General features: G+C 41.4%; 1 protein-coding gene across 3 annotated transcripts in view; it reads right to left on the reverse strand.

Moving 5' to 3' along the window:
- Nucleotides 1-1,037: 1,037 nt before the first annotated feature.
- The window catches only part of DGKB (diacylglycerol kinase beta), a 475,459-nt gene continuing 455,340 nt past the window's right edge, over nucleotides 1,038-21,156 (reverse strand). For all 3 annotated transcript variants that reach the window (XM_060248589.1, XM_060248588.1, XM_060248587.1), the window contains 3 exons: nucleotides 9,154-9,274; nucleotides 6,826-6,886; nucleotides 1,038-1,634 (listed from right to left, as the gene is read on the reverse strand). In XM_060248589.1, the coding sequence (XP_060104572.1) occupies nucleotides 1,527-1,634; nucleotides 6,826-6,886; nucleotides 9,154-9,274 (290 nt within the window). In that variant the 3' untranslated portion in view covers nucleotides 1,038-1,526. The remainder of the gene's footprint in view (nucleotides 1,635-6,825; nucleotides 6,887-9,153; nucleotides 9,275-21,156) is intronic.

Raw genomic sequence — 21,156 nt, forward strand, 5'->3', positions numbered from 1 at the left:
CTGGTTGTGAGCCGCCCTGAGCCTGCTTCGGCGGGGATGACAGGATATAAAGCCAATAAACCTTAAACCAACCATCCACTCAGTATTGCCTGATTTTAATACTTTCCTTGTTTTAGATGTACATTAAAAATGTAAGCATGTATCTAAAATCTAAGTGTTGCAAACAGATGTTCAGCAAAAAGTGTAACTTTCTAGAAGGATAGTCTTAGCAGAAGCTTCCTGAGATACACTTGCTGGCAAACCAAGTTTCTTGTTGTGTAAGATGTGAAATAATGCCTTGCTTTATAAATGTTGTTATCCACATTTCTTTTATATTAATGCTACTGAGCTACATTTGTGTGGCTGCAACTAGGGATGGACACAAATTGCATTTTTGTGGTTTGTGGCTGAACTATGAACTGAAGAAGAAAAAGAGGAATTGGTGCAAAGGAAAAGAACATTTAATAATTATACACCCCCTAAGAGTTTCACATGCAGCTTCATCATGGAAAATCTTTCCAGTTCTTTTCAATATTGTTCCCATGCATACATTTGAACCATGAACCAATACGCTGGTTTGCAACTGAACTGGTTCATGAGCTATTTAAAGTTTGTGAGCTGTTTAAAGTGGCTTTTTGTGGGGAGCAGAAAGCAGGGGTTTCCAAATAGCTGAGCAGTGGGACCACCACTCAGCTGTTTGGTTTCAATAGCTCTGAGCTTTCTGCTCCCTGCAAAGTCCCCACTTTCTGCTCTTCATAAACTGCCACAAATTGCATCAAGCTTTGTGGAATTTTGTGGTGGTTCTTCAGATCACAAACATTGTTTCATGGGCCACAAACTAGTCAACATTTGTGATGAATTTTCGTTTGTCTGCTGGTTTGTGCCCATCCTAGTTCCAAATCAAACAGCACAGTACTAAACCTGTGTGCAGTGAGACTTATTTCCTTGTAGATATGTCTTCTTATCAAATCCCAAGAGAACAAAGTTAAAAAAAAAATCTTTCACATTTCGGGGCTTAAAATGTTAAATCAGATATACATGGATAAGAAGAGTTAGGTATAAGAGAGGCAGCTGGATACCACTTGGATGGAGTGTTAGTTATTCATCAGCATTTAGCAGAAAAGGAATCAAACCAAAGCTGTGTAAGCCTTATGCTGCTTTTTAAGGAATAGGCCTGGAGCAGAAAGACTGATCTGAAGTAAGCAGGTTGAGGAAAATGTCCCATGAAAATCACATTTCCAATAGTATTGCATTTTTCCATTCTACAACATAGTTATCCTATAAATGGTAGTAATGGTAATGCATGCAACAAAAATATGCTTTATCACTTTATGCAAACATGAGCTTTCTTCATGCAAAATGCCTACGAAACTGTGGCAATAAATTATTCTAATAGCATCATTTTATATTAGCTCAGTCACAGAAACTGTTATTCCAGATTCCATGATTATGCAGGAAGAGAACATTTTAAAACCCTTGAAAGATTTTCAGTATACATATTCCTAATACTTGCTAATTTGATTTTCTGTGCATTTAACTACAGAAGCTTATTCTTTGCTGTGGGTCCTTGTTTTTTTAATGATGGAAGAGAATAGGCCAGTTTTTGGAGGTGGTCCCATCAGTATAGGAACTTGATTCTTGTGGGTTACTTTTATCTGGTGAGAGAAAAAATAAAGTTATTTCTTGAGGTGCTTACAGTGTGAATGATAGCTTATAAGCTTTTAAATGTTTTGTAAAATGAGAGCATTAAACTATGTTCTATGAAATTCATCATTTAAAATATCAAAGTATAAAAAATAGTTCATATAACATATTTCCCCCCAAAAAAGATAACTTTGAATGGAAGGTTCCCCCTGCCCCCCAAAAGTTATTCACTGAAGTCTTTTTAAAACTCACTGTACATACTTGTAACATATGTGAATGCAAGACAATCTCTCTTTTTCTTGTCAGCATACTTTGAAGAAAACACTAGGATTCCTTTTGGTGTAAATACAGTACAAATGCAGCCTTAATACTATATATATAATTATAATAAAATGGAAGTTCCTGTGTAAAAAGTAATGTTTCACAAGTATCAACAAAACGTGATTTGATTATATAGTTGTGATCTGCATGGTTGTAAGTCAAGGACATTTTGATACTGCTGTTATCAGTATTAAATCATTTATACAATCCAAGAAATTGTAAATGGCACAGAAGGCTGAGTATGCCTACTGATGATCATGGTTTCCCAGAACAATGCTGTTGCATAGTAGGGTAATGCCTGCACTCCCAGATGTGTTCTCCCATTGCTAGTTGTGATTTTTTTTCTCCCCATGTAACTTATTGAGTCAATCCTGTCCCCTAGACAGCACATTGGGGAATAGAAACTGTTTCTACTTGTGGTTTACTGTCAATGGATCAGCAAGATAATGAACTTGGTAATACACTGAGTATTAAATCAGACGCTTTTATTATAGTAACATGCCTTATTTATATTTCTCCTAATCGCATTGCTCATTGCTCTTAACATGAACTTCAATGCTTAATTTCAAAATAACCATTAAGAACTAAAGTCAAAAGCTAGCGTACTAAAAAGGTCAAGAATGACGAAGTGGCGTTCTAATTTGTTAATTAATTGATAGCAGAATCAAATCAAATATTGAAAGACCTGTTTAAAACACTATGAAAGACTGCTTTATAGCTACCCATTTTGATTTCTTTGATATAAAACTAGAAATCACCTTAAATGAGACAACCTTAACGTAGATTATGCCTCCAATTTTCTCTAATTCAAGTCTAAATTAGAGAAGACATTTTATGAATGTATGCTATGCTCAAAGCTAATTGAAAGCAATTATCAAAGTGGCATTTTGTCTGTGACTTTAAGATACATTGTAAGATAATAAATGATTCTCATTATGTAATAAAAAGGTCACATCTTGCCTTTGGGCTAGTGACGCTAATAGTTTTTCAAAAGCTATCTGAGACATTTTCTTTAGTGAACTACGACTAATACAAGAACCATCACTTATTAAATATCAGTTGTCATCTGCATAGTATCCACATCACAAATGAGTATTCCTTTCAAAAAGAAACACCTCCTCATTAAAAACGGCAAAAATATATCTCTTAAAGTGCATACCTGACATTTTAAAACTAAAATGAATATCCTTCACTTGTCATTCACTAATAGTAATGAAACAAAAAAGAGTATACCAAGTGTAAAGGCTCATTAAAATAGAGAATAGGCTGCTTCTTGGGGTGGAAATTTACTTTAGAATCAAATATGATAAAAATATAAAACCCTCAACAGGATAAGTGGCTTTAATTTTCTGGAATATCAGTTTATTCTTCAGTGGAGCGACACCTGCACCACATCTATAGACTTATATGCATGATTACACTATTAGATGTCTGTGGTATCATCTAATGTTGTACTTTAGGATGCTATAATGAGTATCAAACTGAATTTCTTAGACATTCTACATATTTCATTAAGGTTAATACTTTGAATACAAAGGACAAATGACAACATGTTTCTTCACAAGAGATTCAGCAATGAGCTACAAACTTAATATTTCTAGGAGCGCCCTCTCTGATCCCATCAAACTGGATACCTTTGACTGGATCTTGTTTTCATCTGTATTCTGTAATGTAATTTAATATATCTATGTCTTGGAAAGCTTGGCCTTTTGGCCCCCTTATGACCCCCCCCCTGTTCCATTTGTATGACTGTGTGAGTGTGCCTCTGCCAAACGAATATAACTTCTCATGCATCTGATGAAGTGGCCTCTCACGAAAGCTTATGCCCCAAATACACACATTTTTAATCTTTTAGGTGCAACAAGACCAATGTACAAAAAAACTAGGATTACAACAACTGATCTGCTTTCTTTTTCCATTGGATCAGCGATCCAGTCTTTAATGTAGTGGTTATAACTATAGTTTGTCAAATCAGACATCAAATCAAATAACAAATGATGGCTTAAAAACAATTCAAACCACCATTTTTGCTTCTAGTTTGGTGGCTAATTTAAAAACCATAGTTTGTCAATGAGGCATCAAATTAAACTTGGTTAACCATAGTTTGGTGTTATGTCTGAATTGAGCTTACATGACAATTCCAATTAAAAACCAAATAGTTGCACAAACTGACAAAATCTAGAGATAAAACACAAATTCTATCATTAACATAGTGAGCTATGTCATCTCTGGCTACTGCAACAAGTTATTAAAGTCTTGTAAACATGATATGTATGTACAGGCAGCATGCATAGTTGGAATTTTGCATTCTGCCATTAACCTCATTAACACAGCATACTGTGTGTGTTTGGGCTCCGTGCACACAACTGGATATTCTTTGATCCCAGCAATATGGAAAACACCCATATACTATTCCCATATACAATTTAGAATAATAGAATCACAGAGTTGGAAGGGGCCATACATATAGTCCATCTAGTCCAACCCCTGTTCAATCAGTCTAGAGCATCCCTGACTAATGTTTGTCAAGCCACTGCTTAAAGACTGCCTGTGAGTGGGAGTCCACCACCTCTCTAGGTAGCCGATTCCACCATTTAACTCTTACTGTAAAAAAGGTTTTCTTAATATCCAGCTGATGTCTTATGCTGATGTTTATGATGACTTATGAAATCATTATAGAAATCATCACTTAGACATTTATGATGATTTATGCTGACATTTTGCTGAACATATATACATGTGGGTGGGATAGAAAGCACAGTCCCAATCTGTGTACACTGTGGGTACACAGATATGTGGTATGCTCAAATTGGCAGTTATAACAGAGTCCCACCATTGCATACTTTGAACATCTTGGCACTGATGCCAATGAGAATACAATTTTTCCATATGGTCACCAAGAAGAGCCACTGAATAGATGACTAAAGAGAAAAATAATGGTTTGAGGGACTGCTGTGAACACGACACAGAAAAATTCAAGACATCTATATATTTAAATGATCCTCAAATGTAAGAGTGGGCCCTTTATACGGCAAAGAGCCATAATTTTAAGGTCTCAACAGGTCAATGATAAAGTCTTAGGTGCAGACCAAACCTTTGAAGAATTTACAATAATTCTTAAATCACATTAACATCTCTCTTTCAGCTTGTGTTTTATGACCATGTCCTGTGATTCAACCGAACAATATCAAATATAGATTTATGTGATAGTTTCTTAGCAGGATCATTGCACCAACTGAAATTAAATCTAATTAGTTTGGCATTAATTAAGCTCTAATAATATACTCTACTATCAGTCCTAAGTAGTGTGATCCGCTTCCCTTTCACACAGGTAGGTTGGAAAAACATGGCAGTGTCATCATAATTTTTAAACATACTGAGAAAATGACAGAGCCGCAAAATTAAAATAAATGATTAATGGCATTTTTTCATGTTTTGTACTAATAAGTATTGCTGAGCCTTTAAATTAATAGAGCTGTCAAGCTTGGGGTTGTTACAGGATCCAGCACAGAACCAAGATGGAAATTATGTATTCCACAGACACCTAAAATGACACTTTAGAATATTTTAAATTTTAATTAGGAGGTGCAATTGTTTCTCCCATCCCCCATCACTTAAACTATTACAAATTAATTGGCAATTAGTCACAACTAATTCTTTTATTAAACTGGAAGGATAGGTGCATTACATCTCAGCATAGTTGTCTAAGGTGCAGAAAGCACACATGCAGTAAATTGCATTGTCAGTTAAACAAAATAAAGCTCTGTTGTGAAATTAAGAAACATTATGCATAGGTAAACAAAAATAATTTATGCACAATGTTGTGGCGAACACAGAAATAATGGCCAACTTCACAGCAGTGTGGCAGGTCTCATATATGCAAATTAGATTAAGTTTTTAAAAAATTAACATCAATATGAGTTTGTATAGTAATTATTTAACTATTGTTCTATTGCAAGGCATTCTGCCTAAGACTAAATCCTAGCCCCATCCCATTGGGCACACTTCAGCTATGCTACCTATGGGTCTACCAACATCCATGTTAACATTTATACTTGGTCTCTACAGAGACTTTTAGTCAGACTTCAGCTGTGAAGTCCTTGCTGAGAATTCAGTACTTAAGTACACAGGGTCCCAATTTAGGCCAGGACTACAGAGCATGGGAAGAACAGGCTTCTGCTGCCTTCTTATGCACTATTTTTCCTGACATGGAATGGCCTGAAGGAGGATTCTACTTTCTCTCTAAGCTATACATTCTTGTAAGAAAATCAACTGGATTCAAGCGCTCCTTCTCATATTACAGCCCTGAAGAATGCTCAGAGCTCCCACACATGTAAATGTTTTTCTGGTCAATTTACTAGATGTGGCTTCTATACATATATTTACATGCAGGAAGCTGCTTCTTCTGTTTAAGCATGTGATAAACTTCCTGATGTCCTTTAGAGTTCTGGACAAGAGAGTTCTGGATAAGACAAGTTCTTCTCAAATGAGTACAAGTGTGTGTGTGTGAGAGAGAAACTTTTCCCACTCACCTTTGCATCATGATGAAATTACTTTGATTATTCTGTCAGTGCCTGATTAAGTCTTTCTACTAAGCCAGAAATAGCCAAATGATGCAAGTACATTATCTTTAGAAAGGTTAACACAGAAAACACACATACGGAGTTCATACAAAGTAAGTCACTCATTCAGCTGTAAGTCATACTGCATTGCAATTCTGTAAGTCATACTGCATTGTCAGATATATACTTAAATGTAGTCATAAGACCTAAGAACTACAGTTCAGTTCTTTACTCACAGAATCAGCACTGATACAACACATGTCTGAGGAGATTCCATTTTATACAGCTTTGCTTCATACACAGTTTATGGCACACTTACTGTACAAGGTGTCTGCATCCATGGTTCCCCATCAATCTGCATAGGCAGAGATTTGCTGGTCCTAGGGAAAGCAATAAAATAATGACATTGTCTGGAAAAAATAAAGTGTGCTTTATGAACTGACGGAATCCCCCCCCTCGCATATCTTTTAGGAGTCACCTCCTCCTACAAACCCAATAATATGTATGACTGATATACAAAACTGCTCCCCACTTTAATTAAAATACTTTTCTAAACAGAATGTGTACTGACAAAACCAGTTTTAGCTCTTTTTTTGATACATGAAGTCAATGTTAGTCAACTAGCCATATAGTGAACTGGTCATCCACATATTTCAACAGGTCTTCATAACGTGAACTAGTAAGTCCTTTAAAACATTCCAAAATAGGTTGAAAAATGACATGCTGACTCATAATTTGCAGGCCTCCATCAAAATAATCATGTGATCAGTTTACTACATGGTGAACACAACATATGCTGATTTTACCATATCCAAAGTCAACCACGAGGTTGCATGGATAGACTTGGGTGGGAAGATAGGACAAACTATAAGTGAGATTACAGCAATACTAGTGTTACATTTTTATTTATTGTAGTTTGTTTGTTTGTTTGTTTGTTTGTTTATTTATTTATTTAATTCCATTTATATCCTGCCCTCCCCGCCGAGGCAGGCTCAGGGTGGCTTACATGCTCATGCATATGCATGAGTATAAAACATATAAAAACATAAAAGCCATAAAACCGTTTAAGACATAAAAATTTAACATTTTGATGCTATGATCTTAAATTCAAAATTATGTTCTCTGTTAACAGATCTTAGGTGTTCCCTTCCACTGCTGCTTCAGGGTGGCTTGCAAGAGGTGGTCCAGACATTCCCTGAGGATTGTAGTGGCTGACAATCTAGTTTGCAAATGCCTGGTGGAAGAGTGCCATCTTACAGGCCCTGCAGAACTGTATGAGCTCTCACAGGGCCCTAACTTCTTCAGGCAACTTGTTCCACCAGCAGGGGGCCACTACAGAGAAAGCCCTGGCTCTAGTTGTCATGAGCCTGGCCTCCTTAGGGCCGGGGATTAACAGCAGATTTTGTGATCCAGACTGAAGTGCTCTCTGGGGAACATATGGGGAAAGGCGGTCCCTAAGGAAAGCCATATAGGGCCTTAAAGGTAAGAACCCTGGCCATATAGGGGCTTAAAGGTAATAACCAGCACTTTGAAACGAACCTGGTATGCAATAAGCAGCCAGTGCCTATTAAATACCAGCATTCTATTTCACTAAATACCAGCATTCTATTGCCTATTTAAATACCAGCATTCTATTTCACATCTAAACAGCATCATTTAGTGTTGCTAACAATAGCAAAAATATATAACATCTTATGCCCATATACTCATCAGGTGCCTCAAATCTGAAGCTTTAAATTTCAGTAGTACCATAATGGGGCAACAGAAAAATATGGTCCTTGAAGCAAGTATCTGCTATTCAGGTTGCCATTAAAAAAAAATTAAAAATTGCACAGCAGTAGAGCATAATGTGGCCTTGTTCACATCTAGTATTCTTGACAACAAGCGCAGAGGTTTCACTTGATTTGATCATGAAATGTACAATTGTGTTCTGATCTTATGCATATCAACCTTAATGATGGTATTTTAGTCATTTATTTAATTGTTTTCTCATAAATGGAAGCCCAAAGTGGTATACAACATTCCTTTCTTCTCCACACTTTGTCTTCTTGTGGAAGATGAGATAGGTAAGCTAGTACACAGTTTGACCAAAGTCACCCAGGTATCTTTATGACTGGGTAGGGATTTGAATAGGGTCTCCCATTTCAGCACTCTTAACTATTGCACCTTGCTAGCTAGCTGCCTTCAAGGGAGTCAGGTTGGCATCTGTACTCAACATGCAGAATATTGTCTCAAACAGACACATACTTTTCATAACCATCCCAATCACTTTCAGTGACATTGCTCAGCGGTGGGCAAGAACCAATGACTCCATTTTGTTAAATGAGATGTCATCCATCAAAAGAAAACATTCTCTGTTAACAGAAGACTCTTCCTTTATTGCAAGGGAGTCACTGTATCCAAATTATTGTGTTTTATATATTTTTATTCCCCTTTTGGAAATAGATGCAGATGCTAAAATAGTATCTAGACTTGAAATGTAAAACTGAACCCTAAACATGTATACCAAATTTCATTCCTAGGTTCACATTTACTGGAAGTACCATACTACAAGTAAGTTAAGTTACAAAAGGAATGCCAAAGGCCTTGCTTAATTTGGTCATGAAACGCATGTCTTCACACCTGCAGTATGCAATAAAGTTCCTACCTAATGACAACAGATGCACACTGAGCAAGACGTCTCCCAGCACTTTTCAGTCCTGTGTATATCTGACCCATCTCCATGGCTCCCTCCAAACCAACCACTTCCACAAGTTGATCACTCAGATCTGAAATATAAAACATAATCATTATGCTGGAATTAGAAGTGACAGAGTATGCTTGGCTGTCAACAGTCAGTTCCTCCTTGTATTATTCTTCACTTCTTCGCAATAATGTCTAAAAGCATAAATCATATCAAGTTAAAAAGCTGACACATCTTGAGGTCCTTAAATCTGGTAAAATGAGGCAAAATTTGTGCAATCCACAAACATATTTGGCTTACGGCTTCTAGTGCCACTGTATGGGTACCACAACCTCAGGCTACACAGAAGCATCCAAACTGTTTGGCAGGTGGAGGCAGCTGCAAACCCATGGTGCTCTAATTAGCAGGGATGTTTGTTGCAAGACTGTTGAGTTGTGCAGACTCTCAGCTCTCAAGCATACCTTCTGGTGCTGGATGAGGTTATGTCAGTGTGCTCTTTATACAACCACAGCAAAAATAATGGTGGTATTTTCTACTTGTGTAAAAAAAAAACCACCCAATAACAGAACACAATCTTTTTGCCAACATTACATCAGCTTGTAATAAATGTAGAGTTTAATAACTTGGAATCATTAGCAATCATAGAATCATAGAGTTGGAAGGTACCCCCAGGGTCATCTAGTCTAACCCCTTGCCAAATTTTTACATCAAAGATTTCACTAACTGCACATTGCAAGAATTATCCTTCATCACATGTATTATTTTATCATACAACGTTGTAGCATAGAACTTGGCATCATGCAATTTAAAAAGGGAAACAAGGACTAGTCATTTTTTTTAAAAAATAACTAAAATAAATATTATTGTCTTTGACCATAACCAAGGAACCAGAAAACACATGCTCAGTTTCTTTGAAGTAAGTGCAAAGCTAATTTACAGTTAATTGAAGTATTAGCACACAATGCTAACTTGAGAAGCTGCCCAGCAATCAATGAAACAGATAAAGAGATGATGCTTTTGATGAAGCAGGGCTTTGTCATCCTATAGGATAGCACTTTTCTCACATAGAGAACCCCTTCTGCCCTTACCTGGATGGCCCAGACTAGATTGATCTCATCAGATTGTAGAAGCTAAGCAGGGTTGGCTCTGGTGAGTATTTGGTTGGGAGGCCACCCAGGAATTCCAGGGTTACTATGCAGAGGAAGGCATTGACAAACCACCTCTACAAGGTCTCTTGCCTTGAAAACCCCAAGGGGTCACCATAAGTTAGCTGTGACTTGACAGTACTTTATGAATTCCTCCAACTCTCTCCTCTCTTGCTTTAGAAATGGATTGCAGGCCAAAGAGGAGCAAGGCCCATTATGCACACACATCTTACTGCAGATTTTCTGAGCAGTAAACCTTTAAGCTTGACTTTGGAGTCTGGCCCTGCCTTATGCACAATTCTTTTCCCTCTGGTGTATTTATTCTGCAGCTGCAATTTTAAAAATGCACTTTTCTAAATTGGGGTGGAATGTCACTTGTGACATATGGAGGTGGTGTCCATCTTTAAAAAAAAAAAAAGTTACGCAATTGCCCTATTACAGTTGCACAGTAGCATCCAGAAAGTTCATTCCATTTAAACCCTTGTGGTTCAGGTTTTGTGCATGCATTTTAGTGTTAGCTCATGGAATGAAAGGAAACAGAATGGAACATAAGCAAAGGGGGAGGGAACCCAATGTTGATATTGACAATACTTTTTTTGAAACTGACAAGCAGCTGCAAAGCCCCATTTTCCATATTGTGGAACACTAGGGGATTCTCTGCTGTGTTATAGCCACCATGAAAAATGGGAGTCACATGCTCTTATAATATGGGGGAACATACTGAGTGTACAGAATGTCTGCAGAGCCCACTGCAAGCTGTAATCATTGGCAACGTGTGTTTGTGTGCACATTATGAAAAGTCGGCTGCAACTCTACCATGCTTTGCATGGGGCAGCAATATGTGGCAGGATGGTCAAGCTGTTTTAGAAGTGGATTCCCACCCTGTACAAGGTGACTCCAGTGCTTGAGCAGGGCTGCAACTGTTGGGCACCCATACTTGGTAGTAAATCCCACAGGTGGGCTAGACTCCAAAGAGAACATGTCCCCTCCCTGGGTCAAGGCTGGCTGCATCCCACCAAAGTCAAAACACACAATGCCTCAACAAATGCCTAAAGCTTCCCTGGTGCTCCCCCCCGCCCCAATCCCTTGCTGGGTGTCCTTTCAGTGCCAAAGACTACCCTTGCATTCCATGTGAGGAGGCAATGATGGGGCTCTATATCATAGAGATGCCATAAATCACTGTTTGGAATAAAAGACACAGCTACCTCTTGAACCCAAAGAGTACTACTGAACCTTTTAAAAAGGAAGAAATAAAGGCAACTTATTTTATTACTCAAATTCTGCTTTAAATTTGCTGCCAAGAACAGATGGATAAGGAACAGAAACATTTTATTTCTGTTCTGGATTATGCTTAAATGCCCATTCCGTCATACTGGTTGTTACTATCTCTTTTCCCAGGAAATATTCTACTCAATATGATAGGAAGAAGCCCTCTTGTCATCTATAAATAATAAGCACCCTGCATTATGTATAGATAAGATTAACATAGGGTTTGAGAAAGTGAACTGGCATTTGCATATCTAGAGCAGCTCAGTCTTTAATGTAAGTGAAAAACCTGCACTAGTTTTCCAGTTCTGCTCAGTGATAGTATTTTTCTTCACTGAGAAATGGAATTGATTCATTGTGGGGCTGATGAAGGAAACCAGTGGAATCAATCTCCTTGTAATTTCTTGCAAACAACCACCATTCTGTCCCAATAAAGCTCATTTAACCATATATAGTCATTGAAGTAATGTCAGATTTTCAAGTTAGTGTAAAGGAAATATGCATCTCTGTGCTTGTTGAAGCAGGGGTGGCATGGATTGAGTGCCATGGATTGATACTGTATGTACATGGCCACACAGATCTGTCACTTTTCATAACATCAATCACCTGTTTACAAAGGGTGGGGTGTGTGGTAAAAAGGCCCCACAGGAACATTTTTATCACTGGAAATTTAGTCAGCTAGCCCTTTTAAGAAGTTCAGCAATTTTAAACCAAATATCCTGTTGTAAAAATAGAATATATTGTCCATGCCACCAGCAGGCAAGTTGAAGCATCACAGTCTGGTAGTCAATCTAGCAGTGGTCTCCTAACCACCATAGAGAGAGAAATCTTTGGAATTCTCACTTAGATTCCCAACTAGGCAGGCTGTCCCTTTTTCTCTCTTGGCAAAATGAGTCAAGTTAGGCTTTGTATGTAGTTGGAAAGACCAAGTGATTCCCCACTAGCCTTACCCCACTCTCACTCTCTTCTTCTCCATGGGGCTTCCATCGGATTTCACACAAGTTGCCTCGAGGCTGCAACTTGCTCTGCTTCTTTCACGCAGCAAGCAAGATCCTCCAAAAACTGGTTTTAGCTTGCTACGTGAAAGAGGTGAAGCAAGTTGCAGCCCTGGGGCAGCTTGTGCGAAATCCGATGGAAGCCCCATAGAGAAGAGGAGAGTGAGAGTGGGGTAAGGCTAGTGGGGAATTGGTCCAAATAACTCCAATTTCAGGGAAAAGGAATTTTTTATAGTTTTATAATCAACCACTGGTTATACCAAATAAAATCATACAGTTGAATGGCATCTGTAGTGGAAATTAGAATAGTGGTGAACCATACAGTCCTTTTCCATGAGTCAGCAGAATCCAGGACTGTAGGGGGTTAAATCCTGCACAGCATTGTAAATGAAGAACACCTGGGATGGGAGAGCTGTGCAGAGAGGGTGGAGGCAACTGTGGAGAGGGGGTGGTGATGGCTTCAGTTGCGGCTTCGGTGACAGATTCAGCAGCAGCTTTGGAAGATGGTGGCTTTGAATGGCAGAGGGAGAACAGCTTTAAGCATAGAAGACAGTGGGGGAGTGAAAAGGCCTCACAAGGGAGAAGACAAACTTCTAAGCTGTGTGCAAGCTGTGGAGAAACCCTGCACTCCAGCCTGGTTTCCTGGACAGACTGCTAGCCTTGTGAAGCATACTTTTCTTTCTCCTTATAAAGCTCACTTGGGTGGGTGAGGGATATTTTCACTGTTACTCTTTGTCAAAGCTGAATAAAGCTGCATTTCTTTGGCCATAATTTATTGCTTGTAGGAATCTCTAGAACCATGGGTAATGCAGTTGGTGCTGTGAGCAGGATTTCTGAAGCAATATGGGGACAGAGGAATGCAGACCATGTGCAAAGTTGTATTCTAGGATGGTCCTGTACAAGTGCATGGGCACCAGCTGCACATATATTAAACCAAGTGGCCTTACCTACTAAGTGGGACTCTGCTAGAGAAGGCAGGAGGCCCCACGCCCAGGGCTATAAAGAAATGTCTAAGGAAAATAAAGGTGGGGAAAGAAGGAGGAGAAGGAAAAGTAGAGGAATGTGGTAAAATAGGTTGGCTACTTCTAACTGCACTCAGAAGGGTCTAGGAGTTATTAGAAGAGTCCTGGAAGCAAGTGCAGGAGCAGGCAGAGGAGATAAGTGCCTTAAAGGAGTAGCAGTTGATTTTGCAGGAAGCTCTTAAGAAGGCAAAAGAGAGTAGGCATGCTGCTGAAGAACAGGCTGGTATGATGGCTGTCTATATTGCTAAGGTAAGACGACACCTGGAGAAGAAAAAACACCCCACAAGGTCAGAACACTCAATGCCTCTGGAAGCTGGGATTCTGCTGACTCATGGGATTCCAGTGAGGAAGAGTGGACAGAGGGGGAAGGAAGTGGAGATAATGAAGTGCAGGTGAGACCTTTGGTTACTAACAAAGCAAAAGGTCCTTTGCGGGGGACAAGCACAGGTTACTTGTACTGCGAGGGATTTCAGTCAGCAGGAATTAACTGAAATTGCCAAAAGTGCTAAGCAGCAACCTAGAGAGCTTTGGAGTCAATGCCTAGTGAGATTCTGGGACCAAGGCTGCACAGGTATGCATATGAGCCCCCAGGAATTGTTGAAATTGGGTTCCCTGTCCAATGACATCCTCATCAATGGGTACTTGAGGGAAGCTAATGGCCAAGCACAGCCCCTTTTTGATTGGGTTTGTATGGGGGTAAGACAAAGGTACCCTGCCCCCATGGATTGGGTAGAGAATTTGCCACCCTGGTATACCATTGGTGAGGCAGCAGCACAGAGGAATGGCAATGCAAACTGGAATCTATATCCCCAACTTCCCAGATCCTGACACCATGCCTCTCACAACTGGCATGAGAGCATGGTTAATTAGAGGAACCTCACCCAGGCTGCATGGTGCTCTGTTAGCTTTGCTAGGACCTGCTCAAGGACGAGCAGTGCGGGATGTGGTTATACTTTTGGGTCAGTTGGGGGATGTTCCAGGGGAAAACAAACCTAGGACACAGGCTGCCACAGGAGAGAAAAAGGAATGGCAGGAGAGTAAGAAGCCAAAAGTAACCCGAAGGCAGATGTTTGTTGAGCTTCTCAGAGAAGGAGTACCAAAAAAGATAGATGGCCTTCCAACACCTGACTTGTTCCAGATGTGGAAACAGAAGTGTGCTACCCAGGAACAGAAAGGAAAGGTAACACAAGCCAAAGGAGCTCAGGTAAGAGGGGTAACTCCAACTGCTCCCCCTGAGGAGGGGGACTTATATTATCCATCCTCTTCCAAGATAGCAGAGGGGTGGGACATACCCATACCTTTGGATTAGGGATGTGGCAAGGCTCCAGTGAGAAGACTAATGAAGACAGACATTCCTGGAGACTGGCACCCACATATACCTCTAACAATACATTGGTCTAAGGGAAACACACAATTACCGTTTTCGCACACAGCTTACCACGCGGTCATGTTCCTGTTTTCTCCGCAGCATCCGTTGGATTTCCCACTATCTGTGTCAAAGTTACAGGAAGTGCCGCGGCTTTTGCGTAGCAAACGTAAACCGCTAAAGCCCAGTTTACATTTGCTATGCAAAAGCCATGGCACTTCCTGTAACTCTGGTGCAGACAGTGGGAAATCGGACGGACGCTTCGGAGAGAATAGGAACGTGACCGTGGTGGTAAGCTGTCTGCGAAAACGGTAAATGTGTAATGGCCTTGATGGACACAGGGGCAGAGGCAACTCTTATTCATGGGAACCCAGATAAGCACAAAGGACCCATAGTATACATTAATGCTTATGCGGATGGAGAACAGTGTACTAGGCAGGTGCGAGTATGTCTAGCTCTGGGGAAGTCTGCACCCTTTTGGGCTACTGTATTGGTTTCTCGGGTTCCTGAGTACATTATTGGTATTGATTTACTTAGAGGAAGAGAGTTTCAAACCCCTGTATGCAGGTTTGCATTTCGGGATTCGCTCCATCTTAGCAGGGAGAGCTAAGTGGACTCCTTTGAATATACACCCACCTAAGCAGCCAGTAAATGTAAAGCAATATTGTTTGCCAGGTGGGCATAAAGAAATCTCTGAGACCATAAAGGGACTCTTGGAAGTGGGAATTCTAAGACCAGCAGTGTCTCCTTTTAATTCTCCAGTATGGCCAGTGAAAAAGCCTGATGGAAGCTGGAGCATGACTGTGGACTATCGCCAGCTGAACAAACAGGCTCCACCATTGGCAGTAGCTGTACCAGATATGGTGACTTTATTGGAGAACATAGAAAAGAATGCTGGGGAGTGGCATGCTGTGATTGATTTGGCTAATGCTTTCTTTTTTATTGGTATTGATAAGGCTTCTCAGGATCAGTTTGCTTTCACACGGGATGGGCAGCAATGCACATTTCAGGTCCTACCACAAGGGTACCTGCATAGCCCCACCCTATGCCATGGACTGGTAGCAAGAGACATGAGCCAGGTAACTTTGAGTCCTGTTTTGTTCATGGCACATTATATTGATGACGTCATGATTTCAGGCCCTACAGAGCAGGAGGTGCAGCAAGGACTGACCACTGTGGTGGATCACATGCGTTCTCAAGGATGGGAAATCAACCCAAAGAAAATACAGGGACAGTTCCTAGGGGTGGTATGGGCCGGACCAGTCAGGCATATACCAGAGAAGGTGCTACATGTGATAGCAGCCTTGCAGCCTCCTACCTCTAAGAGTGAAGCCTAGTGGATCGTTGGCCTGATGGGTTTCTGGAGACAACATATACTACATCTTGCACAGATTCTGTGCCCTATTTACCAGGTAACCAGAAAGAAAGCTCAATTTGAATGGGGGGAATGTCAGCAGGCAGCTCTAGCAGAGACAAAGGCTGCTGTAGAAGCTGCGATGCCCCTAGGTTCTTTTGTAGAAGGGCTCCCATTTGAGCTACAAGTGTCTGCTAACCAAGAAGTGGCTGTGTGGAGTTTGTGGCAAAAAGGACAAGGAGGGAAACGTGTGCCTTTAGGCTTCTGGTTGCGGAGGCTGCCAGATGCCGCAGCTAACTACTCTCCTTTTGAGCGGCAATTGCTAGCATGCTACTGGGCTTTAGTAGAAACTGAGAGATGCACTAGCCAAGAACCAGTAGTTATGAGGCCTAGTATACCTATCATGCACTGGGTAAAAGATGAGCCAGCCAGTCCTCGTGTTGGCAGAGCACAGCAGTCCTCCATTGTCAAATGGAAGTGGTATATCTCTGAGAGGGCTCGCCCTGGTACCCAAGGAGTTAGTACTTTGCAGGAACAGATGTCGGCTCTCACACCAGTGAGTGTGGAAATGACAGATGTTAAAATACTTGAGGAATCACCTGTTAAAGAGGCTCCCCCTTACACAGAAGTGGATTGTGAGGCTACCTGGTTTACAGATGGTGCAGCCACGTATGGGGGGGGGGGGAGAACGGGTGTGGCGTGCAGCTGCACTCAATCCCAAGCAAAAGTTCACACTAACTAGAGCTGAGAAAGGAATATCCAGCCAGTATGCAGAGTTAATGGCTGTGTTAATGGCTGTAGAGCAAGCTGTAGAACAGCAGGAAGATGCAGTGTAGGTGTATACAGATTCTTGGGCTGTGTTTAAAGGATTGACAACCTGGTTTCCCAAACGGAAAAAAGAGGGTTTCACCATTCATAAGCGCCCATTGTGGGGACAGGAGTTATGGCAGCGTATTGATGATCTACTATTGTGTATATCCGTGTATGTAAGACATGTTGATGGGCATGCTTCTGGCACTCCTGAAGCATTGCATAGCCAAGCTGTAGATCAATTGGTTCATGTGCGGGCCACTGAACCCACTCAGGTTCAGTCCGATGAATTGTTGATCCTTGCTCGATGGGCTCATGAAAAATCTGGGCATTTTGGTGCCAAGGCTACCAGGGAATGGGCACTCCAGTGAGGTATTCCTTGTTCAGTAGATGCAGCTAATACAGTAACTGCTGGATGTGAACTGTGTTCTTCTTTGAAGCAGGTTCCTCTTTCAAAGGTTCCTATGGGACAGCCTCATAGAGGCAAAGCACCATGACAGATATGGCAAGCAGACTACGTTGGTCCTCTACCACAGCATGGTAGATGGCAATACTTGCTGACAATGGTTGATACCTGCTCAGGCTACCTGTTGACTTACCCATGTGCCAGATCCACCCAACAGAGTACCATCAAAGGTTTGGATCTTCTTATCACAAGGTATGGAGTACCTCTAGCAATTCAAACAGATAATGCCAGTCACTTTCGAGGAATACAGGTACAGGACTGGGCTTGTGAATGGAACATCCAGTGGGTATTTCACATTCCCACCACCCTAGGGCAGCAGGATTAATAGAAAGGATGAATGGATTATAGAAACAAAAAATATGGCAGTTAACTCCGGATCACTCCCTAAGAAAATGGGGGACTGTTTGAGAACAAGCAGAATTTGAATTGAATAATCGCCCCCTGGGAGCTGGCCAGACACCCCTCCAAAGGATGGTAGGTTTGAAAGTGTCCAACCCAGTGCCACACTTAAAAGTGTGGAAAACCCACTCATATGGTGTGTTGCCTATTTGGGCCACACCTGATAGTGCAGGGTCAGATTTGGTGACACCAAAGGAGGTGACTATACCTGCGGGAGAACAGATGGCCATTCCTTTGGGGACTGGGGTCACAGTCCTTCCTGGAACTTCTGGTCGGATTGCCCCACGATCTGGACTAGCCCTCAGGGGCCTCAGGAGGGGTGGTAGATCATGACTATCAGGGAGAACTACGGGTAATTCTGCACAATACCAGCCCACATGATCTCAACTGCAAGGTAGGTCAACGTGTTGCCCAGTTGATATTTGAAAAGATACATATGCCTGATATACAAGAGGTAACAGGCCTGGGGCAATCTACTATAAGAAGAGATAGAGGGTTTGGATCCACAGATATAGACCTTATCCCAGGGCAGAAGGTTTGGGTTGTGTACCCAAACAAACCCAACCAGGCAGGAGAAGTTATCAGCAAAGGCCCAGGAGCCACATATTGGGTTATGGTGACTAATGCTGCTTCCCCAATATGCTTAGATGTGGCGAAATTAAGGAAAAGAGAATGAAGTAGTATTAATACTTGTTTTTGTTCCCTTTCTCTCTGAGAATAAAGTGCCTTCAAGACCCTTCTTGAATGACTGAAGACTGTGAATAATGAGAAGAAGCATGGTAGAAGGTTGTATGGTCACCAAGGGGTGGATTGTAGTGGAAATTAGATCAGTGGTGAGCCAGACAGCCATTCTCCATGAGTCAGCAGAATCCAGGACAGCAGGGGGTTAAATCCTACACAGCATAGTAAATGAAGAACACCTGGGATGGGAAAGCTGCGTAGATAAGAAGCAGGCAACTGTGGAGAGAGGGCAGTGACGGCTTCGGTGACAGATTCAGTGGCAGCTTTGGAAGACGATAGCTTTGAATGGTAGAGGGAGAACAGCTTCAAGCACAGAAGACAGTGGGGGAGTGAAAAGGCCTCGCAAGGGAGAAGACAAACTTCTAAGCTGTAGAGAAACTCCAGCCTGGTTTCCTGGACAGACTGCTAGCCTCATGAAGTAGACTTTTCTTTCTCCTTAAAAAGCTCACTTGGGTGGGTGAGGGATATTTTCACTGCTACTCTTTGTTAAAGCTGAATAAAGCTGCATTTCTTTGGCCACAATTTATTGCTTGTAGGAATCTCTAGAACCATAAGTAATGCAAGAAAATCAAATGTAGATTTAAAAAAAATCTTTTCTTATATCTGAAACGTTTCCATATGATGTTAAAGAGATAGGCAGAAATATGTTAATAGTTCAAGACGGGTTGTTCAGGCTCTGCTCATATCCCGTTTTATTTTCTTCTTCCAACTTGCCAGCTATCTCTTTTTAGACCACATGCCTGTATTTCCTTCTGAGCCTGCAACATGTCTACTCCAAAAGAACGTCCCTCTTCTTAAGGAAAGAGCTTATACCTCCCCAAAACTCACAAAACCCCTCCCAAAGGAAATTCCCCTGGAAGAGAAGAGGAAAGAAAGTTAGAAAATTCTGTGGTACTCCCCATTGCTTATGTGCTTTCTGACTATGACCTGCCTTGAGTCTTTTTTGTCTTTCTGGGCTGAATCCATTACTATAAGATTAGCCATTTGGCTACCCTCCAAAGCTTGGAATTTAGAAAGTGGGAAAAAAAGGCAGCTGTTCTTTGGACTAGACTACCTGTAAGGGAAGTTTGAGCCAAACTCCCGAGTATTCACTGAATATAAAGCCAACATTCACAAAGCAAAGTGTAACATTCTTACACAGATACCTGGGATGAAATGTCATATCAACATAGAGTAAAATGATAGGCATATGTTTTGCTTGTACTTACTGGCACATAGGCAAGGCTATAGAGACTGTAACAGACAGAAGAAACAGAGGCTTTAGCTAACTCCTGCTCACCTGCTTTGCAGACTGGGGGGGGGGGGGTATACTGGCAGGAGCCAGTGCCGGATTAAATCCTGTGGAGGCCCCTAGGTAGTCGAAATCGTGGGGGGCCCCTCACAAATTCTCAGAGCCTGAGCACCCAGCCCACTGTCCACGGACCCCACTGCAGCCTTCTTAAAAGCCCCTTCTACTAAGCTGTGGGGGAGAGGCAGAGAGAGGCAAACTTGGTGACAACGCCAGCAGCAGCCACACCAGGCAAGTCGAGCAAAGAGCAGCTCAGTTGCTGACTGCGTGTGCAGGCTGGGATGGCTGCAAGCAGAGGGGAAAGCCATCTCGGGGTGCCTAAAGGCATGGGGGCTCATAGGCCAGAGCCTACTTGACCTAATTGTTAATCCGGCCCTAGCAGGAGCTAAAGCATTGCTCCTGAACAGTAAAGATGCACACATAACAAACCAGATGAGATGATGATGATGATATTGGATTTATATCCTGCCCTCCACTCCAAAGAGTCTCAGAGCGGCTCACAATCTCCTTTACCTTCCTCCCCCACAACAGACACCCTGTGAGGTGGGTGGGGCTGGAGAGGGCTCTCACAGCAGCTGCCCTTTCAAGGACAACCTCTGCCAGAGCTATGGCTGACCCAAGGCCATGCTAGCAGGTGCAAGCGGAGGAGTGGGGATTCAAACCTGGTTCTCCCAGATAAGAGTCTGTACACTTAACCACTACACCAAACTGGCTCTGAGAAGTCACGGATGAGAAACAAACACATAATTTAATTACACATGAGAGAACTGTTGATTCAAGTTCTGAGATATCTCAGCACCTATCATTTCATGAAAAAATACTAAGCAGCTGTAGTTTCTAATACAAAACCTTCTCCGTTCCCCCAAAATGATAAAACCTAGTTTAGAAAAAATACAGGAATCCCCTCCCATCCTTGTAGAAATGAACTCTTATGGGGCCTATTTTTAACAAAACCAGAAGACACAAGTTAGGAGTGTCTTGTGCCTTGCCTTGAAAATCCTATGGGGTTGCCATAAGTTGGCTGCAACTTGATGACACTTTCTGCCACCTGAAATGGGATGCTTTGCCCTTTCTGTCTGACATTTGAGAGAAAGGATCTCTTAGATGAGGGCAAA

The sequence above is a fragment of the Heteronotia binoei genome, chromosome 10 (genome assembly GCF_032191835.1).
Source record: "Heteronotia binoei isolate CCM8104 ecotype False Entrance Well chromosome 10, APGP_CSIRO_Hbin_v1, whole genome shotgun sequence".
NCBI classification, from domain to species: Eukaryota; Metazoa; Chordata; class Lepidosauria; order Squamata; family Gekkonidae; genus Heteronotia; species Heteronotia binoei.